This window comes from Melopsittacus undulatus, chromosome 5 (assembly GCF_012275295.1).
Source record: "Melopsittacus undulatus isolate bMelUnd1 chromosome 5, bMelUnd1.mat.Z, whole genome shotgun sequence".
NCBI lineage: Eukaryota > Metazoa > Chordata > Aves > Psittaciformes > Psittaculidae > Melopsittacus > Melopsittacus undulatus.
Window position 1 is genome coordinate 5,496,065 of NC_047531.1, and position 15,358 is coordinate 5,511,422.

The 15,358-nt window shown below is 43.0% G+C and overlaps 1 protein-coding gene across 1 annotated transcript in view; it reads left to right on the forward strand.

Annotated features, from left to right (window-relative positions):
* Window positions 1–15,358, forward strand: part of LRGUK (leucine rich repeats and guanylate kinase domain containing) — a 56,470-nt gene that overhangs the window by 28,461 nt on the left and 12,651 nt on the right. The window contains exons 12-17 of the mRNA XM_034062894.1: window positions 1,221–1,317; window positions 2,441–2,554; window positions 6,821–7,022; window positions 8,045–8,158; window positions 11,270–11,427; window positions 15,117–15,205. Coding sequence (XP_033918785.1) covers window positions 1,221–1,317; window positions 2,441–2,554; window positions 6,821–7,022; window positions 8,045–8,158; window positions 11,270–11,427; window positions 15,117–15,205 — 774 coding nt within the window. The remainder of the gene's footprint in view (window positions 1–1,220; window positions 1,318–2,440; window positions 2,555–6,820; window positions 7,023–8,044; window positions 8,159–11,269; window positions 11,428–15,116; window positions 15,206–15,358) is intronic.

Genomic DNA, 15,358 nt, shown 5'->3' on the forward strand with positions numbered 1-15,358 from the left:
AAACTCATCCAGTCCCAACCCCTACCATGGGCAGGGACACCTTCCACTGGAGCACCCTGTGCCTTACCACCTTCAAACTATCACCGGGGGGTGTTCAGCCATCCCCAGAACAGCAGGGCTCCATAATGCATAATGGGGACTTGGGAAGACAAACACTATTACTCTGAATGTCCCTTCCTTTCTTCCTTCTTCCCCAGCTTTATATGCTGAGCATGATGACATATGGTATGGCATATACCTTGGGTCAGTTGGGGTCAGCTGCCCTGGCTGTGTCCCCTCCCAACTCCTTGTGTACCCCCAGCTTCCTCACTGTTGGGGTGGGGCAAGGAGCAGAAAAGGCCTTAGAACCATAGAATGATGGAATCCATTCATTTGGAAAAGACCTTTAAGCTCATTAAAGTCCAACCTTTACCTCATCACTGCCAAATCCACCATTAAACCATGTCAATGAACATGTCACCATAACGCTGTGTAAGAAGCACTGCTCAGCAATAATTAACACATCCCTGTGTTATCAACACTGATTCCAGCACAAATCCAAACCACAGCCCCACACCAGGTACTATGAGGAAAATTACCCCAGCCAAAACAAGCACAACTTCTTAGTGGTTTATAACTGGTTTATAATGGGGGTTTTGGGGTTTTTTAGGGCTTTTTTAGTGTTTCATCCTGGTACTAAGCTCACGTACCTGAGGTTTATCCTATTGTCCTTAAGTGGTGGCAGGTGATTACTTTTCCTGCCTTCTATCCTACTTTTCTCCTTCATTTCAGGATTGTTTCTTTCCTTTGCTATTAGCAGTCTACTTAAAGACTAGTCTTTGTAATCTCTTGCTTAACCTCAGTTCAGCCTAACTCTTAGTCTCCTTTCCCATATTTAGGATTCTACTTTATATCATCCACAAGCTGACATGAGTAGGAAAAAAATGGTTTCATCATTTCTCTATTACAGGGTGCTGTGACAGCTTCAGTTCAGGCTACCCTGGGCTGGGAGGGGATTTATAGCCAAAATGTAATGTTACATTGAAACTTCCTTTTTGTATTTATGGGTTGATCCTTCAAATATGCAGCATTAGGGCTGTGATTTGCACCTCGTATTTCTTTTCTTCTTCAGAATAAACTGTTTTGTAGCATTCTCCCTTTCCCCCCTCTCCCCTCCGATTCCAGAGTTGCTTCTATGATTGAAACCAGGTTATTTCTTTATTATACCATCTATCTTCCAGTCCCTGTCACACTACCAGGGAAGCTTACTTTGGAGAAGAAAACAGACTTGATTACTACTTTGTTACTCAAGAAGAGTTTGACAAAATGGTGAACATGGTAAGTACCTGACTCGTATCTTAGTAGCCCCATTTCCTACACCCAGAGTGAGCTCAGCTTTATGACCGCTCTGATTTTGGTTTTTATTAGATTAGGTTTGTGTGTGCAGGCTTATTCATTCACAGTCACGTAGCTAAAGTTTATAGATGGAAACCACAAATCTCTTGTATCATTGTGTATTTATTCTGTCTTATGAATGTAGAGAAACCATTAAATGTGCATAATGATCAGTAGGAAACTTTAAACAGTACTATAATGTCGAAATAAACTTATTTCCATGTGCACATACGTGTGTGCAGGGAAGAAAAACTCCTTAAATAGTTGATATAAACTTATTTCCTTGTTATTTCCAAACCTTCCGGCAACCCCACAGTGAAAGCAGTCTTTGAAAGCTTAGCAAATTCACCCTGAAGGCATTGTGTTTCTCTCTGAAGGCAATGTGCCTCCAGCTACTGTTTCTGATGCCTTTTGCTGCCTGCAGTAAAACATTGGCTTGAAAAGCCGCAACAGAGCTCATTATTTATACATATACAGATGGGGGAGCCAACACAGTCTTAAGAAACTGATCTAGTCCTAAATGATAACTCTAAGTAATCAAATAGTTTCATTTGAAAAGCATATAATGTGCTTACATTTCTCTAGATGTACTAATGGGGAACAAAGTTTCAGTTGTCAGGTTTTAACTTTGAAATCTCTTGGCCAATTATACATTCTCCTTGCAGATCTGTTTCTGCCCTCTCTTTGGCATCTTCTCTTTTATATGGCATGGCCATATGGTTTGATGTAATGTCAAAAGAAGGATGCCCCTTGCTTTAGATCTCACTTTCTTTACAGTGTAAATGAATAACCAATGAAAGCTGTAACCTGTCAGCAGCTTGTTTTCAAGACACTGGTGCTTTATTATCTATGAACAATGTACAAGCACATGCCCTGCAGGAATGACTACATGCTCTTCCCTGCAAATTGTGTGTTCCCATTGGCCTCATTATCCTTGATGGTTTAGGCAGGGAGAAACTTTGGAGGGAATGAAAACAAGGAAGTCCAGAGCGATTATGATCCTTTAAGGAAGCTTTTCCCCTTAAAATATTTATTTTCTCATCATAACTGCTGTTTTGAATTTCAGGGGCAGTTTATAGCAACCTATAAATACAGTGGCTATTCCTATGGACTTGCAAGAGACACTATCGAATCAATTGCCAGAGAGGGTCTTGCAACTTGTGTTGAATTAGAATTAGAGGTAAGGATTACTAATTGCTTAACCATTGTTGATTGAGTCATTCTTCAACCTGAAAGAAGGGAGACTGAGCTGAGCTCTTAGGCAGAAGCTGTTCCCTGTGAGGGTGCTGAGGCGCTGGCACAGGGTGCCCAGAGAAGCTGTGGCTGCCCCATCCCTGGCAGTGTTCAAGGCCAGGTTGGACACAGGGGCTTGGAGCAGCTGCTCCAGTGGAAGGTGTCCCTGCCTGTGGCAGGGGTTGGAACTGGATGAGCTTTAAGATCCCTTCAAATTCAAACCATTCTGGGATTCTATGGAACCTATCCTGGGGAGGAATTAATGCAGTTTGACTAAGGTTTGTTTCAGCTCCCTGGGCATATCCACTTAGTGACACAAGAGACACCCCATGACCTTCTGCCCAGCCTTCAGCTGCTGCAGATACATTTGAACTAGTTGTGTGGGCTAATTACAGTGACTGGAATTACACTTATTTGGTCAGAACTGCATTTTGAACTCCACTGCCTGTATCAAGTAGCTCCCCATTGTCTGTATGTAACCCTCACCACTCTGTTTATGGACACCCACATTTAGTCATGGATCCTTCTGCTGGCTTCTTAACATTTTCTGGCCTGTTTTTCCAGTCTTCAGCAGCCTCATCTCCCCACCACATCACCAGCACTTCCCATTACAGTATCCTCAGCTTTTCAACCAGTGCTTTCCCTCCTCCATCTGCAGCTTATAGTGGGACTAGTCCAGAGCTGCACATCTCCTGATCACCCCTACAAGAATGCCATGTTTCTCCTTTGCTGCTGAAGCAACAGAGGCTGCATGCAAGCCTGAGGCAATATTTTGGGCAGAACTATTAAAAGACACAATCTCTTTGAGGGATGACTTTACCCTCTCTGAGATTTGTCAGGTGCACATGCACAGATGGTAGAATCTCTGAAGTCACGCTGCGTTAGGAAACTGGGTCACAAACAGAGTGTCAAAACCTGTCTATTAGAATCCCAACAGAGTAACTTTTTAGTTCATTTTCTAATTATCTACTCCTCATTATCTTAGGACAAGATTTACTAGCGAGGGGTTGAGGTGACAGAAAGGAAAGGCAGGATACATTTCCTTCCAGATTCTTTCTACAGAACAAGTTCCATCTTTATGAGCTTCCAAACTGAGAGACTCTGCAGAGCACCTGGAGCGTTATACTGAGTGTTGTTGGGTTTCACTGTGTTTGTAGGGCTCAGCTCTACCTTCAAGGGTTTCCTGTGAGTTAACACTGCAAACCTTCAGAATAGATGGGGAAAAATAATAAGGATAGAAAGAAAGGTGGGAGACTGCAGTGCTACCATAGGATCTTAAGTTGTGCATCCAGAGTTAGGGGAATGACTAAGGAGAATTGAGCAAAAATCAATGCTAAATTCAAGATTAGGATGATTATTTTGTTTGTGAAACTGATGCTCCAAAAAAATAGTATTTCAGTTAAGTTCATGAGGAATTTTAGTCTTCTTTGGCCCAAGTAAATCTGTACATGTTTACTGGTTTGTATATAAATGTACAAATAACAGAACAGTAGCATCAAGTATCTGAAGGGGGCTACAAGGATGCTGGAGAGGGGCTCTTCATCAGGGACTGGAGTGATAGGATAAGGAGTAACAAGTTCAAACTGTAGCAGAGGAAGTTCAGGTTAGATCTAAGGCAGAAGCTGTTCCCTGTGAGGGTGCTGAGGCGCTGGCACAGGGTGCCCAGAGAAGTGGTGAATGCTCCATCCCTGGCAGTGTTTAAGGCCAAGTTGGACAGAGCCTTAGATGACATGATCTAGTGTGAACCATCTCTGCCCATGGCAGGGGGTTGGAACTGGGTGATATTAAAGTCCTTTCCAACCCAAACTATTCTATGATCCTATGTCAGTGCTAAAATAGAAGTAGCTCCCTGCTCAAATCGTCAACAATTTAATGCTACAATCCTGCTCTTCAGTGCCTGTTACATGACTGATCTTAAACAGAAAATAACAGTTTAATGTCAGTGTAGTTCCATTCCCCTTCCTTCTCAGTCCTGTCAGAAGTGTGAATTCCCCTCAGTCTCCATTGATTGAAACAGGCATTGAGTGTGTTTGTGAGATTCAACTTGATGGCATGCCTTTTAAAGCTGTCAATTCTTCACAAAGTAGGTATGTTATCAAGTAATTTAGGAGAAAGAACTTTAAGGAACACCACTTTTATTCATAAGGAGGCTAACCCAGCAACATAGGCAGTGAGTGTAACTTTTACTGGGTATTACTGAAGCTGCTGCCATGGACAGACAGCTGAGAAACTCCTTTGTCACCGACCTCTCAAGATCATGTAGTAATTATTCATAGTCTTGCATCAGTGTGGACTCTGCGAGCAGATGAAAAACAATACCAGTGAGTTATGTGTCTGAATAGAAGTTATAGAAGTCCGTTATCTTCTGTGAGGCTCATACCCAAAGTGATTTAGCACTATTAAAAGGAACTTTAATTATGGGCTGTGGGCTGAGACGAGAACTTTAGAGCTGTTCATTCCCTTAAATCTGGAGTAAATCTTTCACTGATAAAGGAGATTGAAACAAACACTGGAAGTTAAATCGTGCTGAGTCTACACTTCCAGCCAGTGAAGCTGCTGCAGGTCTGACACACGGTTATGTGTTGGAGTAAGCAAGTTTGCTGCACTTTCTCTTTGCTCATGTAGCCACCAATACTTGTAGAGCACGTTCCAGACAAGGAACAGGGTGGCTAATGTGCTCCCAGAAATAGAAGGTTATCCTCTCATTCAGGCCAAGGAGTCAAAGGATATCATAGAAATCCCAGACTGGTTTGGGTTGGAAGGGACCTTAAAGCTCATCCAGTTCCACCCCCCCTGCCACAGGCAGGGACACCTTCCACTATAGCTTCCTGTTAGCAGCAATGCAATACTGTATTGCAGGCTACACGATTCAGTATTCTGGTTTATATGTAGATAGGACAAGAGTGAGAGATAAAATACTCTTCTAAGTGTATGTTGGTGCAAAGGAGAGCTGTCAGAAATCCAGGGTTGGTACCATTACCTACATCACTGTATAAACCTCTATCTGTGAGTCCTGGCACACAGGCAGGTTGCTTTTCAGATCTAGCTGAAATAATAGGTATTTGCCATCCTCAGCTGTCAGAGCTGCTGTCCTCACAGCAGAGTTCATGCAAGGCACATGTAAATGTTTCCCGAGCTCTTATGTGACAAGTCCTTTTCATTACAGTTAACTGCGGATGAGAATTGTTCAAGTTGGCTGACTACAGTGTAACAGCTGAGGAATGAGCACATCCTACCTCTGCTGGGGACTTGTGGTGATGCCCAGTTTCAGGAGGTGGTAAAATTGCAAGCTGCTTTAGCCAAATAAATGTGCCTCTATCCTGATGAAGTTGCAGAGTTTCACTTAGAAAAATAAAGAGAATGAGGAGAAAATTGACAGTTTGTTCAGGCTGGAAAACTACAGGCCAAGAGGTACAGATAAATTGTGCTCTATGTCTGCACAATAACGTGAGTCAGTGAAATGCTTGTTTAGAATCATAGACTCATAGGATAGTTTGGGTTGGAAGGGACCTTAAAGCTCCTCCAGCTCCAACCCCTGCCACAGGCAGGGACCCCTTCCACTGGAGCAGCTGCTCCAAGCCCCTGTGTCCAACCTGGCCTTGAACACTGCCAGGGATGGGGCAGCCACAGCTTCTCTGGGCACCCTGTGCCAGCGCCTCAGCACCCTCCCAGGGAACAGCTTCTGCCTAAGAGCTCAGCTCAGTCTCCCCTCTCTTGGGCAGGTTCAAGCCATTCCCCTTGGCCTGTCCCTACAGACCCTTGTCCCCAGCCCCTCTCCAGCTTTCCTGCAGCCCCTTTAGGCACTGGAGCTGCTCTGGGGTCTCCCCTTCAGGAGCCTTCTCTTGTCCAGGCTGCCCCAGCCCAGCTCTCTCAGCCTGGCTCCAGAGCAGAGCTGCTCTCAATTCAGGTATATAACACCTGGAATAACTAGGTCCTAATGGAACAGGAAGGATTCAGAAAAGAGAAAACCTATTAACTGGTGGGTATGAGAAGCACAATGTTTTAAATCACTGTGGAATTTGAATAAAAAGATTCTTTCAAAACTGTGTTTAGAACAAAGTCATACTAACAATGCTTTCCATATGTAGCTTTACGTTGAACTTGCCTATTTTGTTGCATTCTAGATCTTGAGACCTGTCTATGGGATTAATGTTTTCAGCACTGATTTCACAGTAATTTCACAAAACATTTTGTTTCTTTGCTCCATTTGAAGGGTCTGCGTAGCTTGAAAAACACCTACTTTAAACCCAAATGTATCCTGTTAGTACCACTGAGCAAAGGGAAATATGAGGAGCATCTGCGGAGGAAAGGACTATTCAGCAGGTCAGAGATTGAAGAGGCTGTCTCCAGAGTGGACATGTACATCAACATGAGTGAGGGTTTTCCAGGGTACTTTGATGCCACTGTGTACATAGGTAAGTTAATTCATACTTTAAATCTGATTTCTAAGGTCACACCAATAGATGAACTGAAACTGCTATGCAAACAGAGTCAATGGCAAAACTAAGGATGACTAATGGTTCGGTGTTCAGCCTAACAGCTTAAACTATCCCTTAACTGATTTTCCCAGCTAATTCTTGTCCCAGGAATCCAAAAACCCCAGACATCTGTCAGGACTGAATTACTCCACTATGTCCAAGTTTTGCTTTAAGCCCATCTAGAAAGTGAACCACTTATTGAACTCAGCAGTACACTTGTTGAGTATTGTGTTCTGTGACAATATTCAAATGATCTAGTTGTCTATTGGTCTCTGGGCAGAGTACAGAGCTGCTTTTGATCCAACAGACCTAGTTATCCTTGGGCAGGACAGGCTTTATTCAAGTCTTGAAATGACAACCAATGTGCAATCTGACAATGTCCCCCTATAAGGAAGAGCCTCCTGTAAAGCTTCTCCCTGTAGGACTCCTCTGCTTCCTAACTTGCCCAAGTCCCCCAGCCTGGAACAAGGAATGGAAGGGTGGAAGATATTCCATTAAAATGAACATTTGCTTCTTGCTACTTAGGAATTGAGGATGGCAGATGGAAAAGAAGTGTCCTTTTCTACTTCATTTTGTGTCTGCCCTTTTGTGGAGGTGATTTTTGTGCTTCACCAGAGTCATGGTGAAACATCCCATTGTGGTACAAAACAGTGTATTTGTACTTATTCTCAAGGGGAGATAGAGCTTGCAATTTAAATGTAGTATTAAAGAAATAGAACAGAAAGCCAAATTGCAGAAGGACAATGTTTAGGTGAGTGCAGAAACTGAGATGAATTTCAGATTATCTTTGTGAATGTGCTATTTATGAAGACTTTTCTCCCCAAAAGATGAGCTGGTTAAGTTAAGAATGCATTTCTGCATCAGACTTCAGCTATTTGTAACTTCATACTGATGAAAGGCTGGGTTTTAGCATTGCGCATCCTTTCTCTATGCCATGAAATGCATATCCCTGTCTGCAGATGAACTGGATGAAGCATTCACAGAACTGAGTTTCATCGTAAGGGAATACCTGGATTTGAAACCACCTGCAGTTGCTGATAGCATTCAGGACTCGAACAGCAGAGTAGGAGCAGGTACTGTGTCTGCGCACATGCTAAAACTGCTTTTATCAGTGAAGAATTCCTATTTATTTGTTACAAGAACTGAAATGATGCAGTTTTTAAGATTTCTCGTGTCTAAACCTCTGTGTGCTTCCCTGCAATGGGTCTTCTGGGCTGATTCCTTCCTGGGATGCGAATCTTTAATGGAGATTTTCCCAGGTTCTTTACATCATTGTGTGTCCTGAGGCAATTATATGCAGGAAGTGAGTTGCCTGACTCTTGTAAGGATGCTTTTGGGCATCCTATTCATTCCAGGTGAATCACAAATGAGATACGCATCCATGGCTGAGAGTTTTGTGCCAATCAACCTGCTGAGCAGCAAGAAAATGCCATGACAGTGAGACCTTACTTTACCCTCTTCCCCAGGGTAGCAAGAAGCATAAAGAAGTATATGAAACCGGGGATAGTAAGATGAGTGAAGGCAACTTATAAATCCACTCTAAGTGCTTTTGTGGCTACCTGCACCATGGTAAACCCAAATGACTGGTGGTGTATTTAAGAGAAGCCTTTTGTGCTTGAATCATAGAATCTGAGAATAACTTGTGTTGGAAGGGACTGTCAAAGCTCATCTGGTCCAATCCCCCTGCAATAAGCAGGGGCATCTTCATCTAGATCAGGTTGCCCAGAACCACATCCAGGCTGGCCTGGAATGTCCCCATGGATGGTGCATCCACCACCTCTCTGGGCACCCTGGGCCAGGGCCTCACCATCTTCATTGTAAAGAAGTTCTTCTTCACATCCAGCCCTAATCTCCTCTCTTTCAGTTTAAAACCATCACCTGTGACTGAGGCTGGAGCCTTGTGATCAGTTCCAGCTAATCCAAGTGCACACTGCTGCAAAAAGTAGATAGACATGCCCAACTTACTTCTGCCTATGCATTTCTACTTCCCCCCTTGCTCTCATTCCTCTGGTTGTGCAGTCATGTGTAACCTGGATCAGGGAACAGCTCCATCTGAAAACTAAGATAGGAAAAATCACCCCAACCACCTTTCAGACAGATCCATTCCCAGCTCAGAATCTTAGAGCTCTAGAATTGGCTCAAGGAGGGAAGGGTGCAGTGAAGAGCTTTATGGCTGCCTATGGAGGAAGAAAGGAGAAGTGCAGCATAGCTAAGGTTATCTTAACATACTGTGAGAACTCAGCTGGAACCTTTGGTTTTAGCCCAGACAGGGCATGTTACCAGCTGGGATGAAAGCAGAACATGACCTCTAAAATGCTGGAATACAAGAAATAAGACACAGATATTATGATAGAAGTTGTGCAATGTGGACTAACACGAAGCTCATTTATGTGCTCTTTCCTCTGACAGCTCAAAGAGCCTCCATGGTTTATGGCTGTCTTCATTAGATCCATTGCAAAAGGGTTAATCAGTTTGCTGAGTTACAGAGAGCCAATATTCAGGACCTTCTGTGTGGCACAGAAGGCTGCAAATAAAAGTAGCTGAAGGGAGGGCAAGATTGTCTGAATGTTTTAATGAAGGATAGTGTAAAACTCATCAGTTCATCAGTTCAAGTAATTCTGTGTCCTGAAAGAATTAATAAATACTGATTTCCCAGAGGGCAAGAAAAAAGCTTCTCCACATATTACAGCATCCCAGTGCTACAGCAGTGAGGACCTTTCTGCAGGGTCTTATTTAATCTTAAACTATTGAAGTGAGAAAGACTTCCTTCCCTTTTGTACTATGATATTCTTACTATATTGTTACTTATTTGTCTTAAAAACACTGGAGATGTTTTATCCTGAAAGGCAACAAAACCCACCAAACCCCAACTAGATGAACAGAAAAGAGAAAAAGGGGAGGATTAAAGAGAAAATACTTTTATATAATGATAGCATCTTCCAAGATCTATATTTATGTGTCTAAAGGTCCTTTAAAGGACTTTGTGTTCCTCAGCAGTTCTGAGTTCTTTCAGTGAGTGACTTGTCACTAGTTACGGGAACTTCATTACTACTACTGGTTTTTGGTAATCCTCCTGTCCATAAAGTAACTTTTAAATCTACTATGCACCATTAAATTCATTTAGAGCTTCATTTATAGGTGTTTAAATAAATTTAACTACCCTATTTCTCGAGATCATCTCTTCTTATGGACGCTGTGAAATAATTTATCTTAAGGAACTTGCCCCAAGGTTGTCTTTAATACGGACATTTTCAGTTAGATAGTAGCAGGGGGAAGATTGGTTGGGGAAGATTATGATAGGTTGTTAATTCTGGTTTTAATGAACTGCTCTGCAAGAGCTTTTGCTCATGTATAGAGTGAAAATAACGGGAGAAAATAGATAAGTTCTGCTTTTATAGAAGTTTTTATAGCAGAAGGATAATCCATTTCTGAGTTGTTAATGCTCTGTACTTGCATTAGCAGCTTTCCTTCACAGAACCTGGTATTTTACAACTATTAATTATATAGCACAGCAGTCCTGTGGAGTACGTGTTGCTATTTGTATTTTTCAAATGAGGAAAGGGACATTTATGTCAAAGCCTGATTATTTGTGATGCTGGGCACCAGAAATCCCACTGAAGTTTTGGCAATGTGAAGCTCTGCACCTCTGAAGGTGAGGCTTTAGATGTACTCACTGTTGAAGTGATCAGCTTACTGTCCCTGAAACAGAAGCCTCCAGTCTCCAGCCTCATCTGTTCTGTTTTTAACACCAGTTCTTCTAGTAGCTACAACCCAGCAGTATAGAATCATAGAATGGCTTGGGTTGGAAAGGACCTTCAAATCGTCCATTCCAACTCCCTGCCATGGGCAGGGACACCTCACACTAAACCATATCACCCAAGGCTCTGTCCAGCCTGGCCTTGAACACTGCCAGGGATGGGGCATTTACCATTTCTCTGGGCACCTTGTGCCTTACCACCCTCACAGGGAAGAACTTCTTCCTTAGATCCAATATATATCCAATACATACCCAATATATATCCTTATGACCAATCCTTTAAAAGTTTCTTGAGTTATCTTTTGTGAATCCAGAACTGTGCCAAAAGCCAGCTGATGACAGTTGAAAATAACTGGTTTCTTTCTGCATGCTGTAAGCAAAGTGGTGTTCAGAATGTTTTTGTTCAGGAATGTCTTTTCCATGCCAGCTTCCACAGTACGGCTCTTACGGCACCAAAGATTCTCACCTGGTGGTGTAACTACTGGAACTACTCAGTCTTCATTTGCCAGTGAGTTCTTGGACTCTTCTGCTGAAAGCTATCCAGGAGGCATCCCAGAGAAATATGCTGCACAACTGAGGTCTATGGTAAGGAGCATTTACTCTAACCTTAGATAGAAATGATTAATTGTATGCAAAAAGTACATGTTAGACCTTCCTTTCTCCAGAGAAAATTGACTCCAGTTCTCTGGCTGTGTTTCATTCCAAGAATATTTACCAGTACCTCAGAGTTAAAGGGACATTGAGGAGAAAGAGGCAGGTAAACTCAAATGAGAGGACAAACTGTTGTTTCTGCTCAGTTTTACATCAGAGTAAGTCTGTTGATCCTAAATAGAATCCCAGACTGGTTTGGGCTGGAAGGGACCTTAAAGCTCCTCCAGTTCCAACCCCTGCCACAGGCAGGGACACCTTCCACTGGAGCAGCTGCTCCAAGCCCCTGTGTCCAACCTGGCCTTGAGCACTGCCAGGGATGGGGCAGCCACAGCTTCTCTGGGCACCCTGTGCCAGCGGCTCAGCACCCTCACAGGGAACAGCTTCTGCCTAAGAGCTCAGCTCAGTCTCCCCTCTCTTGGGCAGGTTCAAGCCATTCCCCTTGGCCTGTCCCTACAGGTTCTGATCCAAAGGCACGATTCCCTCCAGTTGATTTCAACCAGTTGTGTACTGGTGTAAGGCAGCTGAATATCATCTTTCAGCTCTACAAGAAGATACAAAATGATCCTATTCAGTGGCAATACTTAGATGCAGTTAAAAGGACAACGAAGATTACTTGTGAACGCCATCCTGTGGCAGTGGATAAACCTCTCAGAGTGTATCTACTGCTAACTGCCAGAGATCAGATTTAAGCACATTTTTCACCTGCTTTTACTTTTCCAATCAACACATGCAACAACGTGCTTGGATTTCAAATAACCTCTTGCAACTCCAGCTTCATCTCTCTTCTTGTTTTTTTCCTTCTCCTTAATAGTCCTTTCCCTACAGGCATTCATCCTGCTTGCAGGCAGTGGAGGAGTTGGGGCTATGAAGCAGATGTGGCTAATGCTCATTTTATACAACAATGACAGGAGAAGGGGGGAAAGAAAAATGAAAGCTTTAAACTATGTTCCATTCCAGGGTTATGATGTCATTATGATGAATGATGGCTTGGCAGCCATGACTTGCTCTACAATTTTGCCGCTGTCTCTGTATTTCTAACTACTTCTGATGTTTAGAATTAGTGCTGTAGATGGAGGAAAGTAACAGAACCCCCCTGCCCCCGTTTCCCAGGCTTTCAAAGACTCCCATAGATGTGGAGAAAGGTATGGTTAGAGAACCTCCCATCTTTCAGTTTTCTGAAATGAAATACAACCTTTCAAGCTATGCAGAGCTCCAAAACTGTCACAAGAGTTGCTCATTTGCATGTTTCATAGAATCATAGAATAATAGAATGGTTTGGGATGCAGGGACCTTAAAGCTCCTCCAGTTCCAACCCCTGCCACAGGCAGGGACACCTTCCACTGGAGCAGCTGCTCCAAGCCCCTGTGTCCAACCTGGCCTTGAACACTGCCAGGGATGGGGCAGCCACAGCTTCTCTGGGCACCCTGTGCCAGCGCCTCAGCACCCTCACAGGGAACAGCTTCTGCCTTATCTCCAACCTGAACTTCCCCTGTTCCAGTTTGAACCCATCACCCCTTGTCCTATCACTACAGTCCCTGATGCACAGCCCCTCTCCAGCATCCTTGTAGTCCCCTTCAGACACTGGAAGCTGCTCTGAGGCCTCCATGCAGCTTCTCTTCTCCAGGCTCAACAGCCCCAATGTTCTCAGCCTGTCTCCATACAGGAGCTGCTCCAGTCCCTGATCATCCTCGTGGCCTCCTCTGGACTTGTTCCAACAGCTCCATGTCCTTCTTATGTTGAGCACACAGAACTGCACACAATGCTGCAGGTGGGATCTCACAAGAGCACCTCTGGCCAGGATCCCCTCCTTTGACCTGCTGGTCATGCTCCTTTTGATGCAGCCCAGGGTACAGTTGGCTTTCTGGTCTCAAGCCCACAATGAACCCAGCTCATGTTCAGTTTCTCATTGACCAACACCCCTAAGTTTCTTTCATCCCAAGGTTTGTTAGTTTAATATGAGGGAGAAGCCAGAGTATTTGTCAATTTGGTGGCACTTTGCCATCACTCCTACCCCAGTGATTTATTTTTCTCCCTTTTTATTTAATCTGGTTTTATTCCTATTTTGAAAGTTTACATTTTGTCAAGTCAGGGAGAAGTGGTTTATGACTAAGGGGGCCATCATTTACCTTGGGTTTCACTTACTTAGTGGCTGCAAGGCTCTTTCTTATTAGTCTCCTTGTTCAGGGCTGGTAATACCTTTTCCTTATTTACTGCACTACGTTTCCAATATATTTTTACATGCAGAGGAATCTTTACAGCATCAGCTGAAGTGGCAACTTAGTAAAACACTCCAGGTGAAACACAGGTGCCTCTTAGACCATATTTAATGAGAAGAATGTAAATATGTCAGTGGCCTTCAAGGGAAATTTTGTCTAAACTGTTACATTTGGGACTGGAAATTATTGTAGTGCTTTTGGCACCCAAATTGTGTCCTGTCACTGCAGGCATCACCATGTAGAACTGGATAATCAAAACCAGGAAGAAATTAATGGGAATTATCCACAAGCAATATAAGAAGCAGGGTCTGCTGCTCAGGGATAGACAGTAGATGTGATTCCTTGCAGCCTTATCCCTTGTGAGCATGCCAGTTTTGTATGGCTGTAATTAACTGTACCAGGTATGAAGAGAAAGGTGTCTATAACTGTAATCTACACAGGAATAAAGGTCAGAACTATATCTTTACCAAAAGAGAACAAAACAAAGCACAGGCTTGGTGAGCACCTAAGGAGAGCCTTGCTTAGTGTAAGTAATGAAAGAAAGTGAAGGAATCCACAACAGTCGTAATGTGAGCATTCCTCTTTCATTGCATATACCATGACACAACACCTCTATTACATGTGATTTAGCTATTAAATTGATAATTATCAATGGCTATCGGTTGATAAGAAAGCACAATTTAATAACTTTGTGATGTACATGTTCATGTATTTAAGTACAAGCTGCTGCTGCATTTGTCTGACCTGAGAAACTATATTGTCCTACAGCACATGTTAACATACCCTTAACACTCAGGACCACATTTTCCTGCTGAGATCATCGTGTGTTCATTGTACAAAGTCATTTAAGCTAACTAAAACTTGCAGAAGGTTCTTTCTTTTAGTGAAGATATAATGAGCAATGAATTCTTTCATTGACGAGGGGGATATTGCTTGATACAGAGTTGGTAAAGGAGAAAGGAGACAAAGTACTTAAGATGAGGCAGAGGCAAATTTGACTGTATTCAGTCCCTTGCTAGTGAAAAGAAGCTTAAGACAACAGCATAGCTAGAATTATCCCTACTCTAACATACTGGGAAGTTGGGATGCATCAAGAGTAGCTCTCTGAAAGTATTTCTTCCTATTACCTCCTCGCACATTTTGACTACTATGAAGAAATGGAGCTTCACTGGAGGTAAAGATCTTCATTTTTCAAAGGCAGCAAGATTTCAACCTAAAATTGGGTCTGTGTAGACTGGTGAATCACATTTAGCACCTTGTTAGTTATAATATAGCTCTGCTATTTTCCCAGAATCTATCAGTTCATACACTCTGGAGTGTTAGCAAAAGAGAGGAGTATCATAACCAATTAAGTTACCATATATACTTTTAAGCTGCTGTCTAAAGCTTCTCATATTTCTTTATCAGGAAGAAGCTTCTTTCCAAAGACGTTTCTGTGCAGCACGTCAGGCTCTATCAGGGAAAGCACCTAATGCATATGCCCAGCCCTTCCAAAGGTAAAGTAGAGTGGTTTCAGCCAAGTCCTTTGCAGTAAAGTGAGTAATGCCTGTTGGAAGGTTTCTTCTCCACTGCTCATAAGGATGAATTATTAGAAGCTGTCAGGGATTGCAGATCTCATAGACAATTCTCCTTTCTATCACCCTGGTCCA